At 37.2% G+C, this 23,060-nt stretch overlaps 2 protein-coding genes across 4 annotated transcripts in view; one reads left to right on the plus strand and one right to left on the minus strand.

Annotated features, from left to right (window-relative positions):
• Positions 1 to 11,521, plus strand: part of LOC133517799 (protein phosphatase PHLPP-like protein) — a 27,530-nt gene extending 16,009 nt beyond the window's left edge. For both annotated transcript variants that reach the window (XM_061851228.1, XM_061851229.1), the window contains 4 exons: positions 5,578 to 5,689; positions 6,722 to 6,838; positions 7,476 to 7,629; positions 8,895 to 11,521. In XM_061851228.1, coding sequence (XP_061707212.1) covers positions 5,578 to 5,689; positions 6,722 to 6,838; positions 7,476 to 7,629; positions 8,895 to 11,254 — 2,743 coding nt within the window. In that variant the 3' untranslated portion in view covers positions 11,255 to 11,521. The remainder of the gene's footprint in view (positions 1 to 5,577; positions 5,690 to 6,721; positions 6,839 to 7,475; positions 7,630 to 8,894) is intronic.
• Positions 11,288 to 23,060, minus strand: part of LOC133517800 (LIM/homeobox protein Lhx3) — a 74,339-nt gene continuing 62,566 nt past the window's right edge. For both annotated transcript variants that reach the window (XM_061851230.1, XM_061851231.1), the window contains exon 8: positions 11,288 to 12,023. In XM_061851230.1, coding sequence (XP_061707214.1) covers positions 12,011 to 12,023 — 13 coding nt within the window. In that variant the 3' untranslated portion in view covers positions 11,288 to 12,010. The remainder of the gene's footprint in view (positions 12,024 to 23,060) is intronic.

Consider the following 23,060-nt stretch of genomic DNA (forward strand, 5'->3'; position numbering starts at 1 on the left):
AAGACATTTTGTGTTTCCTATATAAGGAAACAATAAAATTCTTGCGTCAAGATATAAAATATTTCCAAGTTTATTATTTAAGCTAAAAAATTAAATTCTCTATCCGAGCTATAAAAAGTTTTTTTTAAAAAAGCTCATTATTCTCACCAAGAGCGTTTACGTTTTGTTTTAAGTATTGTATTTTTTTAATTGAACCTAACTGTCTTAGTGCAATACTTAAAGAACTTGTACCAAGAAAGTTTGTTTCTTGGGGTTAGATACTCATAATTGAATTGAGAATTATATTTCTCCATAAAAAGAAGAAAAAGCATTGGTTCAAGAGTACGTTACTAAATGTGAAATATGATATTATTTATATCTAGAGCTGAAATCTCTTAGCGCCAAGTTTAGTATGTCTTGAATAAAGAATTAATTTTCTTAAACCAACATGATTTTCGTCATTTGTTGAAATCTTTTAGTAATCCTCTTCATCTTCTTCTTCTTCCTCGCGTTGTCCCGGCATTTTGCCACGGCTCATGGGAGCCTGGGGTCCGCTTGGAAACTAATCCCCAGAATTGGCGTAGGCACTAGTTTTTGCGAAAGCGACTGTCATCTGACCTTTCAACCCAGAGGGTTAAACTAGAGGCCTTATTGGGATTATTAGCCCGGTTACCTCACGATGTTTTCCTTCACCGAAAAGCGAAGGTGAATATCAAATGTTCGTACATAAGTTCCGAAAAACTCATTGGTACGAGCCGGGGTTTGAACCCGCGACCTCAGGATTGCAAGTCATACGCTCTTACCGCTAGGCCACCTCCTCTGGCTTTTGTCCTCTTCATCAAATTTATTGATACTACTTTATGTGAAAGTCTCAAACCAAAGTTTTGGTGCTTTTTCTTTCAAATAGCTTTGGCTCTTGACTGTATATTGATAACATCAAACCAAGAATTAATCGCTCTTGCGTAAAAACTTAAGTCTCAAAGCAACATTTTGGTGCTTCTTCTTTGAAATAGCTTTGGCTCTTGACTGTAGGTTGAAAACATCAAACCAAGAATTTATCGCTCTCGTCTAAAAACTTTAAAGTCTCAAAGGAAAATTTTGGTGCTTCTTCTTTGAAATAGCTTTGGCTCTTGACTGTAGGTTGAAAACATCAAACCAAGAATTAATGGCTCTTGTATAAAAACTTAAAAGTCTCAAACCAAAGTTTTGGTGCTTCTTTTTAAAATAGCTTTAGCTCTTGACTGTATATTGAAAACATCAAACCAAGAATTAATCGCTCTTGCCTAAAAACTTAAAAGTTTCAAAGGAAAATTTTGGTGCTTCTTCTTTGGAATTTGGTAATATTTTTAGTTTGAGGAAGAGTTACTCAAGATAAAACCGTTTTTTAAGAGCGTGCTATATCTCTTGCTAAGACGTTTTTTTCTTGCGGCGAATAATTAATATCTTAACTTAAATCACTACCATTCGCTTTAAAAATGTGTAATGATAAAACTAAATAATTTTTATTCTCCTTTAAAAAAATATGTTGTTTTTAACTCAAGACATATTTAGTGGACTAAGCAATTTATTATTTTATTTTAGCAACCGTGCGCAAGAGATTATACCAGATAAACAAAATTCTCGAGATATAATGCCAATAGTGGACTTATTAAGCATAAAACATTCAGTTGCATAGCTCTCATAGTTTTGATTGTATTAATATCTAAAAAACCCTGATTTCGTCACTGACTCACTCACTCACTGATGATCATTAAAACCCTTAGGGGACTTCCTGAAGTCCTAGGAAGCTTATATACTCGTATTTTGACTAAGGTGTAAAGCTTGTGAAGTTAGGGATTGTAGAGTTAGAAGCTTGGCTCTACAAGAGATCTGATAACCTTAAGACAGTGCGAGGCTTATTGTTTCGTCTTGACAATATTTTACATGAAAATGTTTTTGATGGGATACAATAGTGATATAATCAAGCTTTTCAATCTCGTACCTTACTTAGGCAACTCAGCAAGCTTCGTTGCCTAAACACGGTACTCGACTTAAAAGCTTGCGATTGAATAAAATACTATTTTATTTTCTACAAATTTTCAGTGTGCCCTCACATACCGGCCGCCATGCATCTATCGGAGACTGAAAATAATTTAACATAAGTAGAATATTGGTCTCTCCTTGATTACCTACGCCCCTTTGGAGGTCGAATCAATATTTTTTCAATTGCTTTTATTGTAATGAACAAATAGGTAGTTGTTATCAATTAGATTTAACTAGATATAATTTACAGCCAGAAGCTATTAATATTTTGTTTACTTATAACTAGTTTCCACCATTTTTTTTCTTGAGATCTATGTAGGTAGCTAACTTTTAAATTGGGCTACCTTGTATAAAAAAAAATACTGGCCCAAAAATACTCTGACAGTGATATTTTGTGTGCATGTTGTTGATCATTTTGTAACACGCGTCGAATGATGGTCGCTATAACAGCTTAGTTCCTTTATTTAATGTCCTTTGGTTGGGTCCATTACTTTTAAGCTCCGATGTTGTCTCCAACATACTAAACTGACAGTTCGATTGACCAATTTACTACGCAATCATCCTGCGTTTGTACCAGATTTGTACTAAAACGACAGATTGGACGGACAAAGCGAGGCAATTCAGATAACTGTTATTTTAGTATCTGGAATACAAAAACAAGGCTTAAAGCCAAACTTTTAAGTAACGTCTAACATTTCGTTTCCTGAGGAGACGTGGGTTTTGCATTAACTTTCAATTTTGTGATTGGTGACTGTGAATTATCGACATCCATTGACGATGATGGGCAGATTTGTCAAATCTAACCTAACATGACAAGATGAGTCTATGATTTAACAGCTTTGGAAAACTTTAAAACTTTAAAGTGGTTGTAAGAATAGCTATCTCTTACCTAAGAGTAAATCGATCTGAGCATTTACTATAAGCAGTTTTGAGCCTCCTAACTCATCGATACCAGAATATTTTGTTGGCTGTCTGCCTCGCAAGTAAAGGAAAAATGTTTAGAGTAGTTTAACGATATTTACAGAAAACTATCAATCAGTAGGTGGTATACACGGGAAGGTACAATAGCTATTTCGAAAGGGAAATGCAAAGCCACGTAACGAGCCAAAGATCCATAGCTAAGTGGTATTGTATAGATGTATTAAGAGATAACTTGAACAACAATATGTGGGTACCTATGTAATGGTGGAGGCATTGCGTCTTGTTGCTAAACGCGTGGTCAGTGGGGCGACTCGGCTGCCTCCGCGGGCAGTCTAGGCGCAACTCCGCTAAAGCCAGCACCCGAACTTTCCATTAATTTAAAAATATAATAAATATGAAATTAATAGATTTTATCAGTGATTTTCGATTTTACTATTCACTATATCGATTTACAAGTGGCGAAAGCAGACAACTGTTGATAGCATAAGTGATGGTTTGCATGTGGTGCAAGAGAAGGTTACTACGAGTACGTTCTGTGTTGTTTATAACCTTCTTTACATTATCTGTGTTACCGGTAAAAGAAGATTTGGTGAGTGAGATGTTAGAAAGTGTACAACAAATAGTTTAAAAAAAAGTTTACATATTAGTGTTTTTTGTATATTGTTAGTTCTTTTTGTTCTTATGTTAAACAAATAAAGGTATCTTGTTATTTCTTATTGACTCATATGTAATAAATACTTGTAACAGTAGTGAATACATTACTAAACTGTATATATTAGATTGTAACTTCGTTATATTTCATAATCTAGTAATTAATTTTATATCTATATTTTCTACGAAATTAAAAATAATAGCGTACCTAATTACAATGGCTTTCAAAAATAAATACAAACTTTTAATTTCTTCAGTCACGGCCGGTGCGCTTATGGGCCACGATTAACATACGAGTGTGATATGTTACAGTCGCCGCAAGACGTGAAACTAAACAAAACCTATTGTGTTAAGAACTTATGCAATACAAACAAAAGCCGACTAAACTAGCTGATAAAAACTTAAAACTACAGCCGCTCCGGTGATATAAATACAGCATGATTCTGCAGATATATATGTTTGTTCAAAATAATAAGGTTTATTATGGATGATATACCGCCAGTCTGATTCAGTTTTGACTACTGTTTGAGTAATAAGGTGATATAAACAAAAAAACAGTAACTTAATTACAGATACACACCAAATCACACACAGTCAATAGGTATATTTGTGTATAGGTTGATAGAAGAAATATTTTAATAGCTAATAACGATTTATCGCTTAAGTATAATTAGAATTTATAGATATTAAGACAATGTGATAGAGTCATCAATTCCATAATTTTGCAAATGCCGTGTTTCAACAGTAACAGGAGGGCTCCTTCGATAGCAATCTGTAGCGTTTCAAAGCGATTTCAATCTTATTTATAGATGGATATCGAGTTTTGCCTCACTGCCGGCTTTCAAGAGCGTGTATGCGCCTACACATCAATTATTTCAAAACTAAAGTTCAATGAACGCATTTCTTCATGCAAATCTAGACAAACTTGCAACGTAATCGCAGTAATTATTGCGGTCTTTTTCTTTTTATTTATAATATTCTTGTTATGAATTTGGAGAATCTGATTGTGATTGGAAAAGTTAGGAACACTGAAGGCAAAAGATGACATAAAAAATCAATATCGTTCAACAAATTCTACACAGTTGCAAGAGACGCGCTGGAAAGAACTACGATCCTCAGACATCAGGGACAAACCCATAAAAAGATTCTAGTTTTAGCTCTGATTTAATTCAGGATGATTGTTGTTGTACCTGTTCTATTTCCATGATATGCCATGGCCATTATAGGTGACTTAAGTATTTTGTGCACTTGAAGAAATATGCTAAATAATAGGGCAACCAAAGTTAATTTACGCATTTTTGACGTAGATTTGTTTTATATCGTAATTATTATTACTATATTTCCCCTCATGCCTTTTGAGCACCTTGATGGCATAAGTGCATTTACAAGCACTACATAACACATGCCTGTATAATACTTACCCACATAACCAGGAGGATTATGAGGATAATGACCATAATTATGATCACGATATATTCTAAAGTAAATGGTGCTGGCAATGAATATCAACAGACTTTTTACGTTACGATAAAAACACCTTCGCGCAACAGATTATTGATTAAAATTATTCAAGACGTCGTTTTATTACGGAATCCTGTTGATCAGTTTATGAGATTCATAATCAATTAACTCTATCTCAATCACTTTTATATGTATAATTAAATTGTTTGGTAACATTAACATGGAAAATAAATCGCCAAACATAAACTACTTTTTGCTGAATAATTCCGTTTCAGACGTTCCCCTTCTCCAAATGACACTTTTCATCTCCAAATGCTTGATTTGTAGATCAAAATCGCTATATTCAAGGAGTTCCAATAATTCTCCCAATGCCTCTCACTAATCTAGAAGTTATACCTACACTTAAAAAAATAAACTTTCATAATCGGTTCATGAATTAAGGGTTTTTGGAAAACAAAACAAACAACGAACATTGTTATTATTATTATAAACCAAGCTGAGAATCTTCCTCCTTCGAAATAATCATACTTATGTCTATTCCAGATTAGAAGATCTCCAAGTAAGCGACAACGAGCTGCAATCTGTAGACTGCGCTCTCCGGCTGCCGCGCCTGCGCAACCTCGTTGCGGCAAGGAATCTCATTACTCATTTCGGGGTAAGCTTTGAACCAATTATACATATAGAAGACATTTTTATACTTTGGTTGTGAAAACTGACATCTATTCTATCATACATAGAATTTACTGATTCAATTCTAAATTAACATGATAATCAGAAAGCAAACTTATTTAAATAGGTACTGTAAAGGTTTGGAAACCTTCACAGTCTCGTGTATAGATAACTGGCAACGATTATTTGAATTCGGAACTATCGCCCTGCTGAAGGAATAAAGATCTGCAGGCAATTTCATTCTGAAAGCGGCAAGCATTAACGATAGTCGATAGTTGTATTGTGTTGTTTGAAGAAAAACATTTTTTTTTTTATACTACGTCGGTGGCAAACAAGCATACGGCCTGCCTGATGGTAAGCAGTCTCCGTAGCCTATGTACACCTGCAACTCCAGAGGAGTTACATGCGCGTTGCCTACCCTAACCCCACCCCCCTCGTTGAGCTCTGGCAACCTTACACACCGGCAGGAACACAACACTATGAGTAGGGTCAAGTGTTATTTGGCTGCGATTTTCTGTAAGGTGGAGGTACTTCCCCAGTTGGGCTCTGCTCTAGATCTGGAATGACATCTGCTGTGCTGTGCCCTACTACACAAGGCGAGATGACATTCACATTGCCCATACCTCTCTTATATAAATATTATATAAATATTATCAGAAATCTACCTGGAGCGTTTACATTTCCCACCTAAGTTAGACCGTATCTCTTTCACAGTACATTTCGAGTACAAAACCTTGTGCCTACATGTTTACCCCAGACAGTTTGAGAGGTAGTTATGCAGAGGTTCCACATTAGACGGCAGCTTAGCTTGGAGCTATGCTAAGTCAGTTTACGTCTCGTGAATAGCCTCATCCTTTGGTGGTCTCTGATCTGACAAAAATAGGGTTATTGATCTATTAATAAAACTCTAGTGTATGTAATTATCTCTCAACACGGTGAAAAAAACGTACCGTTAACCTCTTTCACATTGCCTATCATGCCAAAAATTCCCTGACTTTGTTTTTTAATATTTTTCTAGAACAAAGAAAGCGAACATATGGGTCCCGATGACGATAAGGAGTCCCACTCACCGCTCACCAGCGTCGACCTCCGTAACAACAACCTTAAGGGCAGCATTATACTGGGGAACTATGAAGTAAGCCCATTTATTTAATTTAATGTTACATATTAGTATTAACAGCGAAACCCTAATCGCATCATAATCGCAATTTAGGAATCTTCAGTTAAATGTCGATATTTTTTTACTTTAGGGTTCCGTACCAAAATAGTATAAAAGGGTCTCTTATAGTGCGTCGCTGTCTTTCAGTCACATTGCTAAATATTTCCGGAACTACTTCTATTTTGTTTGCTGCTTTTTGGTAGAGCAGAGTTCCAAAGAAAATATATCTTCCGAATCCAATAAATAATTATTATTTCACCACACCAGCTCGGAAAGGCTCTCTTTTACTTTAAAAACTGAAGAAAGTTGCATTTAATCCACATGTAATATGTTGCACATTTTGAGTTGTTTGCTCGTGTTGGATGATGGAATTGACTTTTGAGTGATCATTTTGAATGATCAATATTTAATAACGTTCATTTAAATTTGTTTTGTAATGTTTTATAGTTAGTGTTTTCCACGTGTTGGTGTAGTAAACATTTTGTTTCACTCGAGAGCAAAGTTTGTTTAACCCTCGTGCCTCTAAATCTTTTAAGAATATTTCGCTTGCTCGTTTAATGTTGACTATTAGCACCAGGGGTAAAACAAATAAGTATTGTCTTTACCGTTTCAGCACCTGGTCAGCCTGGATGTATCCAACAACTCAATCGAAGTTCTGATGGTGTCAGCACTGCGTGGCCTCCGAGAGCTGTACGCCTCTAACAACACGCTGCGACACCTAGCTCTTCACGGCGGCTCCCTACGTACATTACGAGTACCGCACAACCGTGAGTACTATACTTATCACGGCCGCATTTTTCCGCCATGGAAGATGATGTCGTGGAGCATATTCGCAAGAAGACCCGCTACAGCCTAAGGATGTTCCAGCTGCAGTCGCGTCATTACGTACACTTCAGCTGGTTCATGGTGCTCCTTGTTGTGACCGCTGCTGGAAACCATCAAGAATGCGAGCTTTGTCTAAGGATGTGGTAATTCAGCTGTTCGGGGATAGCTGCTCAATTCTCCACCGGAACAGGTGTCGACGTCAAAATGTTTTAATTTTATTTATTATTGTATGTATATTTTGTCTGTAAGGTCTGTAAAATTGCAGGAAAATAAAGTGAAGTTCAATATAAATTTCAAATACAACTCCACTTTAAATGATATTTGATTTGTTTTGTAAGTCACTTGGTTACACCAGTGTTGTGCATGCGCCATTTGCTTCTGAAATACATAAGTACACTGCTATAAAAACTTTCTTGCTATGCAAACCTAAACTGGTAACGCTATCTATAGTCATAAATTAACCTACTTTTATTATTACTGGTAATCGGAATTGGGTTACAAACCAAAGTGAAAAACCAATTGTTATATAAATATTTGAATTGATGTTACCGAGGTTCGTTGAATAATATGAGCTCATATTAAATAACATCCACCTATTTTTCACATTTGAAATAAAATGTTAAATGTAGCGTCGTTATTTTTTTTTTTCAATAAGCGTCAAGTGCCGAGGAATTGTTTTGATTAATCCCTGCCGCTTCTTTCCACCATTGCCTTACGCGACAACATTTCCATCTTTACCATTTAGCTGGTTGGCATTGGCAGTCCTTAACTGTGCGTTTCTCCAGAAACATCCTGCCTCGCACAGCTAAACTGTGGAATGAACTGTCCCCTGCGGTATTTCCGGACCGATACAACCTTCGAACCTTCAAGAAAAAACCATATTCCCATCTTAAATGCTAGTAGCGCACTTACAACCCCTCTGGTGTTGCAGGTGTCTATGGGCACCGGTAATCGCTTAGCGTCATGCGATTTGTCTGCTCGTTCGCCTCTAATATAAAAAAGCCACCTTCGCAAATCAGTTCCCTCTGAAAAATCAGCGTTAATTCAAATGTAGGATAAGAACATCAACAAACCAAGCAACCAAGAACTTCTCCTTTGTAGAACTTCTTCTGTATTAAGTATGATGAACGAAGCAAGCAATTTTAGTCTTACCTATTTACTTACCTTTGTAAATGTAAGTTAATATTATTGTTTTATTTCTTTACAGAACTAGAAACATTGACGACAACTGTGCCACCCATAAACTTGGTAGAATTAGACGTGACAAATAACAAACTAAAATCACTACCCCAATGGCTGAGTGGCTGTTCCGATTTAACAACGCTACATGCAAACAATAACCAGTTAATGTCTTTGCCGGAGCACTTGTTTTGTAGTGAACTATCAAGCTTACGGAGTCTCCACTTAGCTCACAACAAAATCTCGCACATTCCATCAATGCCAAGACTACGAGCTCCATTGAAGGATTTGCTTCTGCACGACAACTGCATACAATCTCTACCGGAAAATTTCTTCTCCGTTTGTGACAGATTGTGCGTCCTAAATCTCTCTAACAATAGACTTAATCGCTTGCCGCCGGCTAGAGGTCCATCGTCTCACTGTCTTGAACGACTCTATCTGACTGCAAACTGTTTAACGGATGAAGTAGCAGAAGTTATTATTGCTTTTCGTGGACTGCGGATATTGCATCTTGCCTATAATTGTTTGACAGTTCTCCCCGAAAGTTGTATAAACTTTTGGCCGGAGATAGAAGAACTTGTACTCTCAGGAAATGGATTTACGAGACTTCCAGAAAATTTACCGCAACTTAATAATGTAAAGTGTGTCAGAGCACACTCTAACAGGCTACGCTCAGTACCTATGTTTGCTTGTAGTGCATCTGTAAAAATTCTTGATTTTGCACATAATGAATTAGACAGCATAGACCTGAGACTTCTTGCACCGAAACAACTTAAGTTCCTAGATATATCGTGCAATAAAAAGTTACAAGTAGACCCTTCACAGTTTAACGCATACAGATGTCAAAGACCTTTGAGTTTAGTCGACGTAACTGGACGACAATCAGGGGCTTGGTCTCATAAGAATAATTACCATGAAGAATTAAACGGCTCTACCCCTTGGACTACAGGGTTTTCAGAATGTCCTAACAAATCTCTACAACTTTGCTGTGCGCAAATAAGGTTGCCATCATTTTGCAATAAGGAGGGTTTCTTTGCAGTAATTGACGGAGAAACTGACATAGAAGTTCCGAAAATATTACAGTCAAGTTTGCCGGGGCTCCTTTTAGAAGAGAGATCAATAAAAGAAACTGTAAGTGAATACATGAAGTATGTGGTTCTTTCTGCACATAGAGAACTGAAGGAAAAGGGACAAAGAAAGGGGGCTTGCTTGATTATGTGCCACTTATCACCGGTAACCTCCACAGAAAATGGATTCGGACACACTCCTATAAGATACAGCATGAGACTAGCTAATGTCGGGGATACGAAAGCTGTTTTAAGCAGACGCAATGGACCTCTAAGTCTTGGTATTGAAAATAATAAACGTTTGGGGTATTCGAGTCGGTATCCTAATACAATACCAGACCCTGATATTATACAAACAATTATAAAGGAAGATGACGAGTTTTTAATATTAGGTAATGGAAACTTTTGGAGTGCTATCAATGTTGAAACTGCCGTATCTGAAGTAAGGGCAGAGCGTAATCCAGTTCTTGCTGCAAAGAGATTACAGGACTTGGTTCAAAGTTACGGTGTTGAAGAATGTATATCTGTACTTATAATACGATTTGATACCGGAAAATCAGATGTTGACATGCTAATGAGAGAATTAAGACAAACTATAAATACAAATAAAACAGTTTGTAGACCAGACTGTTGTTGTTCGCGCTTGGACCCATGTTGCCATTCGGCTACGCCACCTAAACCGAGCAGCGACCGTTCTTCTCCGAGTGGCCAAAGCGATCGTCCTCCAAGTGAAGCAGTGAGCCACCAACACTACGCTAGTGTGCGCTCGTCTCAGACAAGAGCTTCGGAGAGGCGAAGTTGCCGCGGTGGAGTCGCCCGAGCTATACGTGTTCGGGTTGAGGAAGACAAAGAAGAAGACCACCGAATCGATGAACCACCTAACCCGGAAGAAAATTTCAAGTGTTGGGAGTATATGCTAGAACAAAACACACAAATGCTCTTTGATAAAGAATTGGATAATCTTTCCAAAGGAATAAGGTCTAATGTAAGTAGCTTAAGGAACTTAAAAGGTTTGTCCGGCAGCAGTCCACAACTTCATCTAACAGGGAAACAATCAAAAGGAGTTCCATTTTTGTCGAAACATTTTGGCAGCGCTCGGTCTTTCGGTACTGCTTTAAAACCAGATCTTCGGTTTGGTTCTGGAAGAATACCAAATGGAGGTCCTAACGCTGCTTACTTCGGATCCTTGCAGAGACTTATGCCATACAATATGGAGTATGATTTTGCTGTGATACAGGAAAAAAACGTACAATCCCAAGACTCACTGGACCTTGAAGGTCGCATGCAACAGTACTGGGGCGTAGCCACTACCGAACTCTAAGTTGAGCAAATTTTGTAAATAAAACTTCCGGAGTTATGGTACGTAGGTATAATTCATGTATCATAGTAATTTATACCATTAATTTCTCGACTAGAATTTATTTTGCACAAAGTATTATATCACTATAGACTTATTGATAACTGTCCGCTAAATTAACACTTATTCACGCATATGTACAATATGTTATATAATTTGTCGAACATTGAATTATGTCGTAAGTAGGTAATTGATAATAAAATAATCTTAATAAATAAATACTTAAGTATATCGACGTCTTTTATTAGAAATTTATATTGTACATATTTTAACATTTGAATTCTAATAATTTATTTACAGAGTACCTTGCTACTAGTAAGGCGATTCAAAATGCTTATTTTGTGCTCACATTTGAAGATACATCCAGCACACCACAAAACACCACAACAGTAAAAATCGTGTGACACAAAGTGGTAACGGTAACTGTATCCGTTATTTACTTTAAAATCGTAAACCGATTTTATTGTTCCATTTTTATTTTATTTACAGTCCTGATTAGGTATATTTTTGTGTTTAATAAACGTTCATTTTGCGTAAAGGTATCCAATTCCAGTTTGATCCTTATGAACTTATTGGCATCTCGTCTCATCGTCACGGTTCAGTCGCGGGTCACAGCTCCCGCTTGACGACGAGCTCGAGCGGCTGCGCGAGCGCGAGCGGGGGGTAGGGCGCGGGGAGCGGCGGGGGCGCGGGCTGCGCGTGCGCCGGCGGCGGCCGTCGCTAGGGGAAGCCTCTGTAAATGTGATAGAATTGATTGGAATGGACTATATGAGTGAATATACATGATTCTAGTCTAATACCAATTCCTATTTGAAATTGACCGCCTTAAAATCAGATTAAATTGAATTTGAGTTGGATTAGTTTACAGTAACGGAGCTTAGTACTCATATGTAACTATTTAGGCATAACAAGCATGAGTTAGATAGCACATCGTGTCTCGCATAAATAATTTCGATATATATGATGCATTGATAACGATATTAATACCTATCTGTTATACAACACACAACGTCCACTAATTCTGACATGACATCTTCACACGTAAGATATACGGCGTGTTAATCTACAAAATCTTTGAATGTATTTGATTTCGGCGAATCCTTATCAACATTATCGGCTTATAAGCTGGCATTAGTGCGGAGGTGTCTTTACATTACGAGTATAAAGTAGCAGTCGATACTGGGGGTTACTCGGAATCTTGTTATCACAATTTAGTGTCTGTCTTTTACATTTTTCATGTCCTTCGGAAGATAGCCTATTTAAGTACTTAGTAAAGAAGATAATTGGTATCGATATATAAGAAGGTCAAGACGTTTAACAATTTGTAACTAAAACAATATAGGCAGTATCAGCAGTATGGTATGTTGCCTTGTAGTCCGTCTCATTTCCCTAACACATTTCATAACATAATCCCATCCGGAAGAAAGCATTAAACTTAGCATAGATGTGGTTTATATAATAAGTAAATAATTCAGACTATATTCGTCCCACTGCAGTGTACATGCCTGCTCTCATGTGCGGTGCGACAGGGCTTGGGCTATACTCGTAGTCCCCACACTGGCGCATACGCGTACAAGTACACCTTTAAATATCCTCGCGAATGTATACAGGTTTTCTCGCGATGTTTTATTTCACCGAAAAGTTAGTGGTAAATATACAAATAAAAGTTTCCGAGAACCTCAGTGGTTGAACGAGCGAGAAGTATGAAAAAAAGTAATAGAAGGGGAAGCAACTTGTCAAGGGGATGTTTCTCCCCTTCCCTACTTTTTCTTCCATTTTCCAGTTTTTCATGGATTTTAGAAAAACTTCCTATGGTCAAAATATTCACATCAAAATTTTCTAAAGTAAAAACATGCTGCTAGGACTGTCTGTCCGAGGCTTTGCTCCGTGGTCGTTAGTGCTAGAAAGCTGAAATTCGGCATGGATATATAAATCAATAAAGCCCACAAAGTCGTAAAATATTTTTTTTTTTTTTTGAGGGTACCTCCCCTACACGTAAAGTGGGGGTGATTTTTTTTTGCGTCTACCCTACAGTGTGGGGTATCGTTGGAAAGGTCTTTCAAAACTAAGAGGGGTCTTCAACAAACATTTTTTGATAAAGTGAATATATTCGGAGATAATCGCTCCGAAAGAGAAAAAATGTGTCCCCCCCCCTCTAACTTTTGAACCATAGGTCCAAAAAATATGAAAAAAATCGTAAAAGTAGAGCTTAAGAAAGACATTAAATGAAAACTATAGCGGACATGATCAGTTTAGCTGTTTTTGAGTTATCGCAAAAAGTTTATCCCATCGACCTACACAACCGCTCAAAATGTCACCACTAAAACGCACGCCGCCGCAAACTAAATCGTCGTCAGCTTCGACTTTTGAAATTCCTCATACAGGTAAAAAAACTGCAGAGATGGAATCTGTACAGGCCCCGGGTGCAGTTGATGAATTGAATAATCCGGCCACGAACGAGCATGATTCCGCCCGACCGGGTACGGAAGGCACCTCTGACGATACGACATTCCAGCGGCGTTTCAAAAGAAAGTTCTATGAAGACAGCAACTCTGGTAATATGGAAACAATAATGGGACAAATGAGGAGCATGTTCGACACCTTCTCACGTGATCAGGCGGCCCGCTTCAAAGACCTGCAGGACTCAGTCTCGAAAATTGAGAAACAAAATGACGGGATTTCAAAGACAGTAGACTTTTTGTCACAAAGATATGATGAAATACTTGAAACCGTTAAAGAGCTGAAAGAAGACAAAATAAAGGATAAAAAACATATCCAAGAGCTGGAGGAAAAAGTCGAGTTACTTGAAAGGAAATTAAAAGGACCTGCTATCGAAATCAGAAATCTACCAAAGCAGTTGACGGGAGACAATCAACATGAAACAAAAGAAAAATTATGTGAAATAGTTAAGCACATGGGACAAGCTATTAAAGTGGAAATAAAGGATGCAGATATAAAAGATATATTTACGATCAAATCCAAAGTGGAAGACAAGAAAACGATGTTTGCTGAATTCACATCGGTTATCAAAAAAGAACAGGTGGTAGACGCTGTTCTACAATTTAACAAAGGCAAGAAAAATTCAGATAAGTTAAATGGAAGCCACCTGAAGCTCAACGATGCCAAAACTCCAATCTACGTCTCGGAAGCCCTCACACGAAATGGACAAAAGTTACTGTACGCAGCAAGACAGTTCGTCAAGAACCATGGTTTAGTATACGCATGGTCATACCGCGGTGCAATTTACTTACGCAAGGCTGAAAATCAGAAACCCATAAAAATTAATAGTGAGGCCGATCTTAAAAATATCTCTATCCCGAAATGACTAGTCTTTAAGTTACTAATGTTATTATTTAATTTGCCAATATATAATTGTACTAGTTTTAAGTCACACAAACATTACTCACCTCTATCCCATATGTATGTAATCACACTATCTCTAAAATGTTACACTTATTTTTATCAATATACACACACATTAATCCATAGCCATTCCACATATACAAATACACAATATAAAGCCATCGTTCCCACCTTTATCAACAATTATGCATCTTCTTATAAAAGACACTTTGCCTTTTTTCTACAAAAGTGAATGAAATAAATGATATTTTACAAGATTTAGACCATATATCGGTATCAAAATCGCTTATCTCTGATATTGAGTCCTGTAAAGCGCAAATTCAACCATCGTCACTCAAAATCCTAACCCAAAACATACGTAGCATTAACAAAAATTTCTCAGATCTCATCGTCCTTCTTACGCGGCTTGACTTCGTATGTGACATAATTGTGCTCACCGAATGTTGGCTCTCGTGTGCGCCGATAATTCCGGTACTAGAGGGTTATAATTATTTTATAAGCAAGAATTTCAATAACCAAAATGACGGAATTGTTGTTTATGCCAAATCTTATCTCAGGATCGAATTCGAAGAGCCTACCTTTCAGGATTCCAACTGCCTAGTATTAAAAATAAACTCTAAATATACTTTAATAACAATATACAGATCTCCATCTTACTATGACATACAAAACTTTTTATCGTCTCTGAATAATGTTCTACTTAATTTGCGTAGTCACCAAAATCTTGCTATTATAGGTGACATCAATATTAATATATTAAACAACGAACTGGACTCACGTGCTGGCCAGTATCTAAATTTGCTTGCGTCTCACGGACTTTTACCTTGTCATAATTATAGTACACGCGACGAGAGCCAGGCTTGTCTGGACCATGTCATACTGCGATCAAAAATAACAGCTCAAACAGTTGTGATACAATCAACGCTCACTGATCATAAATCTGTACTTCTATGCCTCCATGACAAAGAAATAAAATCTTCCGAAAGTCATACGCGTACAAAACTTCAAAAAAAGTCTTTTGACGACGATTTAAAAAATACTAACTTTAATGAATTTCTCAGTATACAAGATCCAAATTTAGCACTAAACTTATTTACTAAACAAATACAAAATCTGATATTAAAACATACAATAACATATAATATACCCCGACGCAAATTTATCATCAAACCATGGATCACACCAGGGCTTCTTAAGTGCATACGAAACAGAGACAGATTACATACCAAACATAAAAACTCGCCCAATAATGAAATATTAAAACTAACGTACCGTAGATATAGAAATTTTTGTTGTAATATTCTAAGAAAGGTCAAACAAGAATATGAGAAAAAAGAAATTAATAAAGCAGGAAAAAGTAGCAAACTCTTATGGAACACCATAAAAAGTATTACAGGATCGACCAAAACTGAAAACCCTGTTAATGACCTATTATCCGCCTATGAAACACCTGAGGAAGCAGTTGATAAAACAAACGATTTCTTTGTAAATGTGGGGAGGTCCCTAGCTGAAAACATACTATCCAAATCAAATTGTATGACAACACCCACAAAATTAAAAAGACTTACAAATTCTATGGTCATGTTAGACACTGACGAGAAGGAAGTAGACAATCTGATAATGAAGTTAAGAACCAAATGTTCCGTAGGATGGGATCTGATTCCAAACTACATTATCAAAGAACATAAAAATATTTTTATTCCGATTCTGACTCACATTTTTAATAAATGTCTAGCACGAGGTATATTCCCAGAAACCCTAAAAAAATCTCTTGTCAAGCCAATTTACAAAAACGGAAAAAAAACATTGCCTAGTAACTATCGCCCAATTTCAATTCTACCATCAATGTCCAAAATTCTAGAACGTATACTCAACGTTAGACTAACCAAATTCTTAGAAAAATTCAATATTCTAGCTCCTAACCAATATGGTTTCCGCTCAGGTAAATCGACGGATGATGCGGTGCATGAAGTCACTAGTTTTATATCTGAAAACCTGGACAAAAGAAAAAAATGCATATCAATATTTATGGATTTGGCCAAAGCCTTTGATTCGGTTCACATACCCAAGCTAATAGATAAAATGGAAGCGGTAGGTATACGTGGAAAATCCCTGGATATATTCAGGGATTACTTGAGTAATCGAAGACAATGCGTGGCTATGGGGAAATCTATAAGTAAAGACCTCCCGATTAAGTTTGGCGTACCACAGGGAAGCATATTGGGGCCGACGCTTTTTCTTATTTATATAAACGACTTGTGTCAACTTGCTATCCCTAAAACCAAAATTATAACGTACGCGGATGATACGGTACTCCTGGTAGCAGAAAAATCCTGGAAAGAAGCTTTCTTTAGTGCACAGACTGGATTAGATATTGTAATTAACTGGCTAAAACAAAATATACTAACGCTAAATGTAGATAAAACCAAATATATTACACATTCTATCAGAGCTTCTGGCCAGCCTCCAAACGAATTACGTCTGATAGCGCATGAGTGCCCGATTCCTCTTGGTGTTATGTGCTCCTGTAAATCAATTGACAAAACCGATACCATGAGATATCTTGGAGTCACAATTGATTTGCAATTAAACTTCAGTGCGCATATAGAAGGACTAACTGGAAGAGTGCGTAAGCTAATATATATATTTAAGAATGTGAGACATGTCGCTGATATTTCCTTAGTAAAACGTATTTATTTTGCATTGTGTCAATCGCTAATATCGTACTGTATCTCAGCTTGGGGAGGTGCTCCCAAAACAACTCTCATACATCTGGAAAGAGCACAACGCTTCGTACTTAAAGTTATGCACTCTCTGCCTTTCTTAACTCCTACAGAATACTTATATAAAACTGCAAAAGTCCTATCAGTAAGACAATTATTTATTCTAAGCGCAGCCCTCAAATACCACTCAACACTTGACTACAATAGACAACATGTAAGAAATAATTGTCGTAGAGCGTTCTATGTTGGGAAAAGATCAAAAAAATTTAACACAGCCTTTAGCAGAAAATTCTTTGATTTTAATGGGCCGTATATTTATAATAAACTTAATAAAACACTAAATATTTACGACAAAACTAAAAGGGAATGCAAAAATATTGTTACAGACTGGCTTTTACATCAAAATTACGAAAACACTGAAGATATTATGAACATAATTACTTAACTATTTTTGAACATTTCTGCATATTCATTTTCTCTTTTTTGCATACACACACAAACACACACATACACACATACACACACACACACACACATACACATGTTTAGATTTATAAGTTAAATTTCTCAGTATTAATGATACTAAAGTTTTTCAATTTTTATCTAAAATTTATATAAATAAAACATCTCCTGCAACTAAATTTTTGGGGAGGAGCGCTGTTTACCCTAAAGTACAGGTTATACCTATTTAGGAAGCAGAGTTTCTAATTTAAGGAAATCTATGTAAATTGATGTTTATGAAATAAAATTCATTCATAGTAAAAAGACTTACTTTAATTAGGTACTGATTATGAAAATTTGCCTATTTGTTTAACTCGCGTGAAAGGTACCGTTTCATCCCTTGGTTAACAATTTACTATACTTTAAGCTCCAGTTTAGCTAATTGTGACGGAAGAGTAACTGCGGAAACCTACACTGAGCGTGGCCCGACATGCTCTTGGCCGGTTTCTTTATTTATATATGTATAAGGTCAGGTGGGGTAACTGGGTCTACGGGAAAAGTGAACCTATATGTTAGAAATGAAAAACTAAACGTTGTAAGGTGATGTTACTTAGTCGATAAGATAGTACTTATAGGCTGGCAACATTTTTTCTAAAAAATATGAGGGTAAATCACATATGTGAGAAAGGAGGGTATACCAAAAAAATAAGTTAGCTTCCCGTCCAACACCGAGTTGTCGAAAAGATATTCCTGCTTCTGTAAAACTAATAAATAAAAGTGTTTAGGAGAAGAGTAAAAGAAGAGTAGAGCAAGGTAAGTGCAAGGTTATTGGGACCGTGCGAAGTGCATGGTGGGGGTAAGTAAAGCGATCCCAGCGCATAAGGTGGTAAAAATTTGAACTAACTGCGGATAGTGTCTTTAACATTTCGTACAATTATATGGCTCGAAATGAAACTTTGATTTACGAGTACTCCTGAAATATTCATTTAAATTGTATGGTGTAAGGGACCATTGTAAGCTGTGTGAAATGCTTAATATAACTAATGTATTTATTTTAATAATTCTTAATAATGTATCCATGTAAATAGCTTTGCAAATGCCACATATTACGTGATCTTTTTCTAGAAGTTACGAATATGTATAGTAAGTTATCCTTAAAAGATAGACATTTATCATCGCGGACTTTTTTATAGACCTATGAATGAGAAAAAACCCCACCATACATTGTGTTGTTATAGCTCAAACGGATTAGGCAGCGTTTTCGATGAAAGCTCCTAGCCAGCGTGATTTTTTCCGACAACATCGTTATATTTCAAACAATTTACACAAAACCTTAACAAGTTATATACTTAAGCCTTCCTCAAGAATCACTCTATTGATAGATGAAAGTCGTATGAAAATCCGTTCAGTAGTTTTTAGTTTTGGAGTAGTTTTATAAGATGTAGTGAATTGACGTTTTCTCCTAGACTTGCGCTCTCCCAATACTTAATGTTCCGTTTCTTTGGCGTTATGTTATTGAAATACAGTTCATTTGTAGTTTTATTGATAGTGGAAAAATATAACCTAGAGAGTCTAGTAATACATTAATTTAAATATTGCGTAGCTTACTGTCCCAATGGGATTTATAATGCGAAAGAAATATTTACTGGCTTCTAGTTAAATTCTGTTCCAAGAAAAATGTTAAACACTACATCGGCGTGATACTTGAAGTAAATACTAATGGCTGCCCTATAGTGAAATATGTCAGAAAAACAGTGACAAAAAATATGCACGTCATAATTCGCACCTCGCATAATTTGAAAACGTATAATTCATGGCGACATAAAATTTAATGAAGAATATTTATATCTATTGTTAAATTGTTTGCCAGCTTTGTTGTAACTTCAACCGTTATTTAATAAAAATATAATACTGCAAAATGGGACACAAATATGGGAAATACCCACTAGAGAAGTCGCTTCCTTTTCTAAATGTTTCTTACCTACGCAGTACACACGCTACATGCAAGCCAAGTTCTATGCTTTCTTCCGGTTGGGACTATACCTACTTGAAACTTAAAGTCTGACTCTTGGCGAGCGCAGCGCAGACTCGTTGAGCTACAAGTCAGGGTATGGCGGGGAAGGTTGCAGAGATCACAGAAATGTGACAATATGTGTTACCTAGGCGAATGGTGATGTGGCTCTCCGAGCCATGAGTCGAGGAAGGTTGTAGAGTCGGTGTATCACGGCGGGCGACAACAACGGCTTTCTAAACATTGAACTGAATAAGGCTCTCCGAGCCACGAAATGAGGGAGGGGCAGGAAGTAGGTGTAGGCTCCCGGGATAAGTGACGACGGGTTGCCGAGGTCCGAGTCTTGAGATAATGACCCTACCTGGGTGGATTGTGGCGTGGCTCTACAAACCGGGAGCCGCCGATGGAGAGTGGAGAGATGATGTGGGCTCCCATTGTTGGCAAAGACGAGAGACAGACGTGACACAGTACAGTCAGCATCAAAAGTAGCGGATCAAACAAGGTTTCAAATGTTCTATATGTAGAACAATTAAGACGGTAATATACATACTTTTGAATGTAAATTTTTGAGATTTATCTATATTTGGAAAAGTTATCCGGAAAATCAGATACTTTTGGCGCGTTGTTTCATTCGCTACTATTGATGCTGACTGTACGAGGGGTGATCCAAAAGTTATGATAATCAGTATGAACAGACAAAAGACACATCACATGCTTAAAAACTTATTTTATTTTTCAATCTAGTCTCCTAGTAAGTTTACACTCATAGACCATCGTTTCTCTAGACCTTCCGTTCATTATAAAAATAAGTTTTTATTGACCCTTAAAAAATGCCTTCACGGTGATCATTACCTCGTTATCAACCAGCCGTGAAATTAGCCGGATTAAAGACACTGTAGGCTAGATCTGCTGAATATGGGGGCTGTTCTGGCAATTTGAACCCTACGCTACGCATGAGGTACGGCAGCCACTGCAACACCAGCCTTGTAGGGAGATCTTATATTCGGCCGTTAACATTCTAGGCACCCAACGAGCGGAGACATTTTTTATGTTAAATCCATCCGTTAAGATTTTTCGAATACTGCCACACGAGATCCTCGTGAGCTCTCCAAGATGCCTGATAGGTATCCTTCTATCTGTTAACACGAGATCTTGTTTTTTTGACGTTCTCTTAAGTAAGGACGATAGGTCGATAGATAGACGGCATTTGCGATGTTCGCCTTTAGTTTATGTTCTACCTAGATTAAACTCCTTGCATCAGCCTGCAACTGTAGAATACGGAAAAGTAGAGTCCACCAATGTTTCCGCTAATTCAATGTACATATCTTTAGTGCCTACAGTTACAACCACGTGCTATACCAAGTTTACCAAGTTTGTTGAACCGCACAACGACTCCGAGCTTTGCAATAACAAGTACCATGGTAGCTCAGGCTATTAAAGACATAAAAAGGGGTAAGTCACCAGGATATGATGGGTTGAGTATTGAACACTTGCAATATGCAGGTGGTCATCTAAATAGGGTTCTGGCTATGTTGTTTACTTTTTGTTTACACCATTCTTACTTGCCATGTAATCTTATGAAAACTATTGTGACTCCACTAATAAAAAACTCAACTGGTGACATTGCTGATAAGAGTGATAAGGCCTACTATAGACCCATTTCACTTGCTACAGTGGTTGCAAAAGTGTTAGATAGAATATTGGATAAGCATCTTAGCCAGCATATACAACTTTCTGATGCACATTTTGGATTTCAGGAAGGTCTGTCTGCAATTGTAACACTTAAGCACACCGTTGACTTAAATGTACAAGATTAAATTAAATGTATATGCATGCTTCTTAGACTTGACAAAAGCTTTTGATCTAGTATCCTATGACTTACTTTGGGACAAGCTAAGGGAGACAGGCGTAGCGCCAGGGGTTGTTGATATTTTTTCATATTGGTATAGTAATCAAAGGAATAGGGTTAAATGGGCAAATGCTTATTCAGATGAGTACACACTTAACTGTGGTGTTAGACAGGGCGGATTAACATCGCCAAGATTGTTTAACTTATATGTCAATAAGCTGATCGGGGAGTTGAGCAGCATGTGAATGTGAATTTCAATGTCGGATGCCGTATAGATAATGTAAGCAACATAAGTTATGCTGATGACATGGTGCTGCTCAGACCGTAGTTCTACTTACAAAAGTTGGTAAATGTATGTGGGGAATATGCTGAGATACATGGCTTGAAGTATAATGTTAGGAAAAGTGAGTTCATGATTTTTAAAGGTAAAAATAAATTTTCTTATTACATTCCACCACTTCTCTTAAGCAATATGCCTATCAAGCAGGTGTCACAGTTCAAATATTTGGGCCATATTGACTGATGATCTCAAAGATGACAAGGACTTGGAACGAGAACGTAGGTCTTTGTCTATGCGAGGAAATATGTTGGCTCATAGATTTACGCGTTGTTCTGTGCCTATAAAACTAACTCTTTTTACTGCTTATTGCCAAAGTTTCTATACAAGTGGTTTATAGGTACACTTTAGTCAGAGAGCGTATAACGCATTGAGAGTGCAATATAATAATGTATTTAGGGCCCTGGCCCCGTTTCGGCTCCCCCGCTTTTGTAGCGCTTCGGGAATGTTCGTTGACGCAGCGGTTGATGATCTTTATGCAATAATGCGGAAAAAGTCGGCGTCCATTGTACGGCGAATGTGGGCGAGCTGACGGGATCCTAAAGATGATAGCAGATAGGCTGGACTCTGCCGTCCTTGCCCGGTTCAATGATCTGCATGTACAACCTAATCGGAGAGGCGAGCCGGGAGGGAGGGGGCCAAAGAGGCCATTTATTTTATAAGTATAGGCTTAGGTCATAGTTTTAGTTTTTTTGTAACATAATATGGACCCTGTGTAACAGGTGTTGTCTGAAATAAATGTTTTTTTTTGTTTAGTGCACATTTTTTCAAACAGAAGTACTTAGTAAAGGCTCTCTCTTAAGTTTTCTCCATTTCCACGCATTTTTTTCAACAACTCACGAATAAATGGATTCATCTCACTAAGCGCCACTTGCACCATCCCACTAACCCGAGTTTAACCGGTTAAACCGTTAACCCAGTGTCAAACTGTGCCATGGTAAGACTAAGAACGAGGAAGCAACGAGTTATTGAGATGTGAGGCGTGCGACAATAAATTAGTGGGGGAATAGTGTTGAAACTCTTCGTGGCACGATTTGAGGCAGGCT

The sequence above is a fragment of the Cydia pomonella genome, chromosome 5 (assembly GCF_033807575.1).
Source record: "Cydia pomonella isolate Wapato2018A chromosome 5, ilCydPomo1, whole genome shotgun sequence".
NCBI lineage: Eukaryota > Metazoa > Arthropoda > Insecta > Lepidoptera > Tortricidae > Cydia > Cydia pomonella.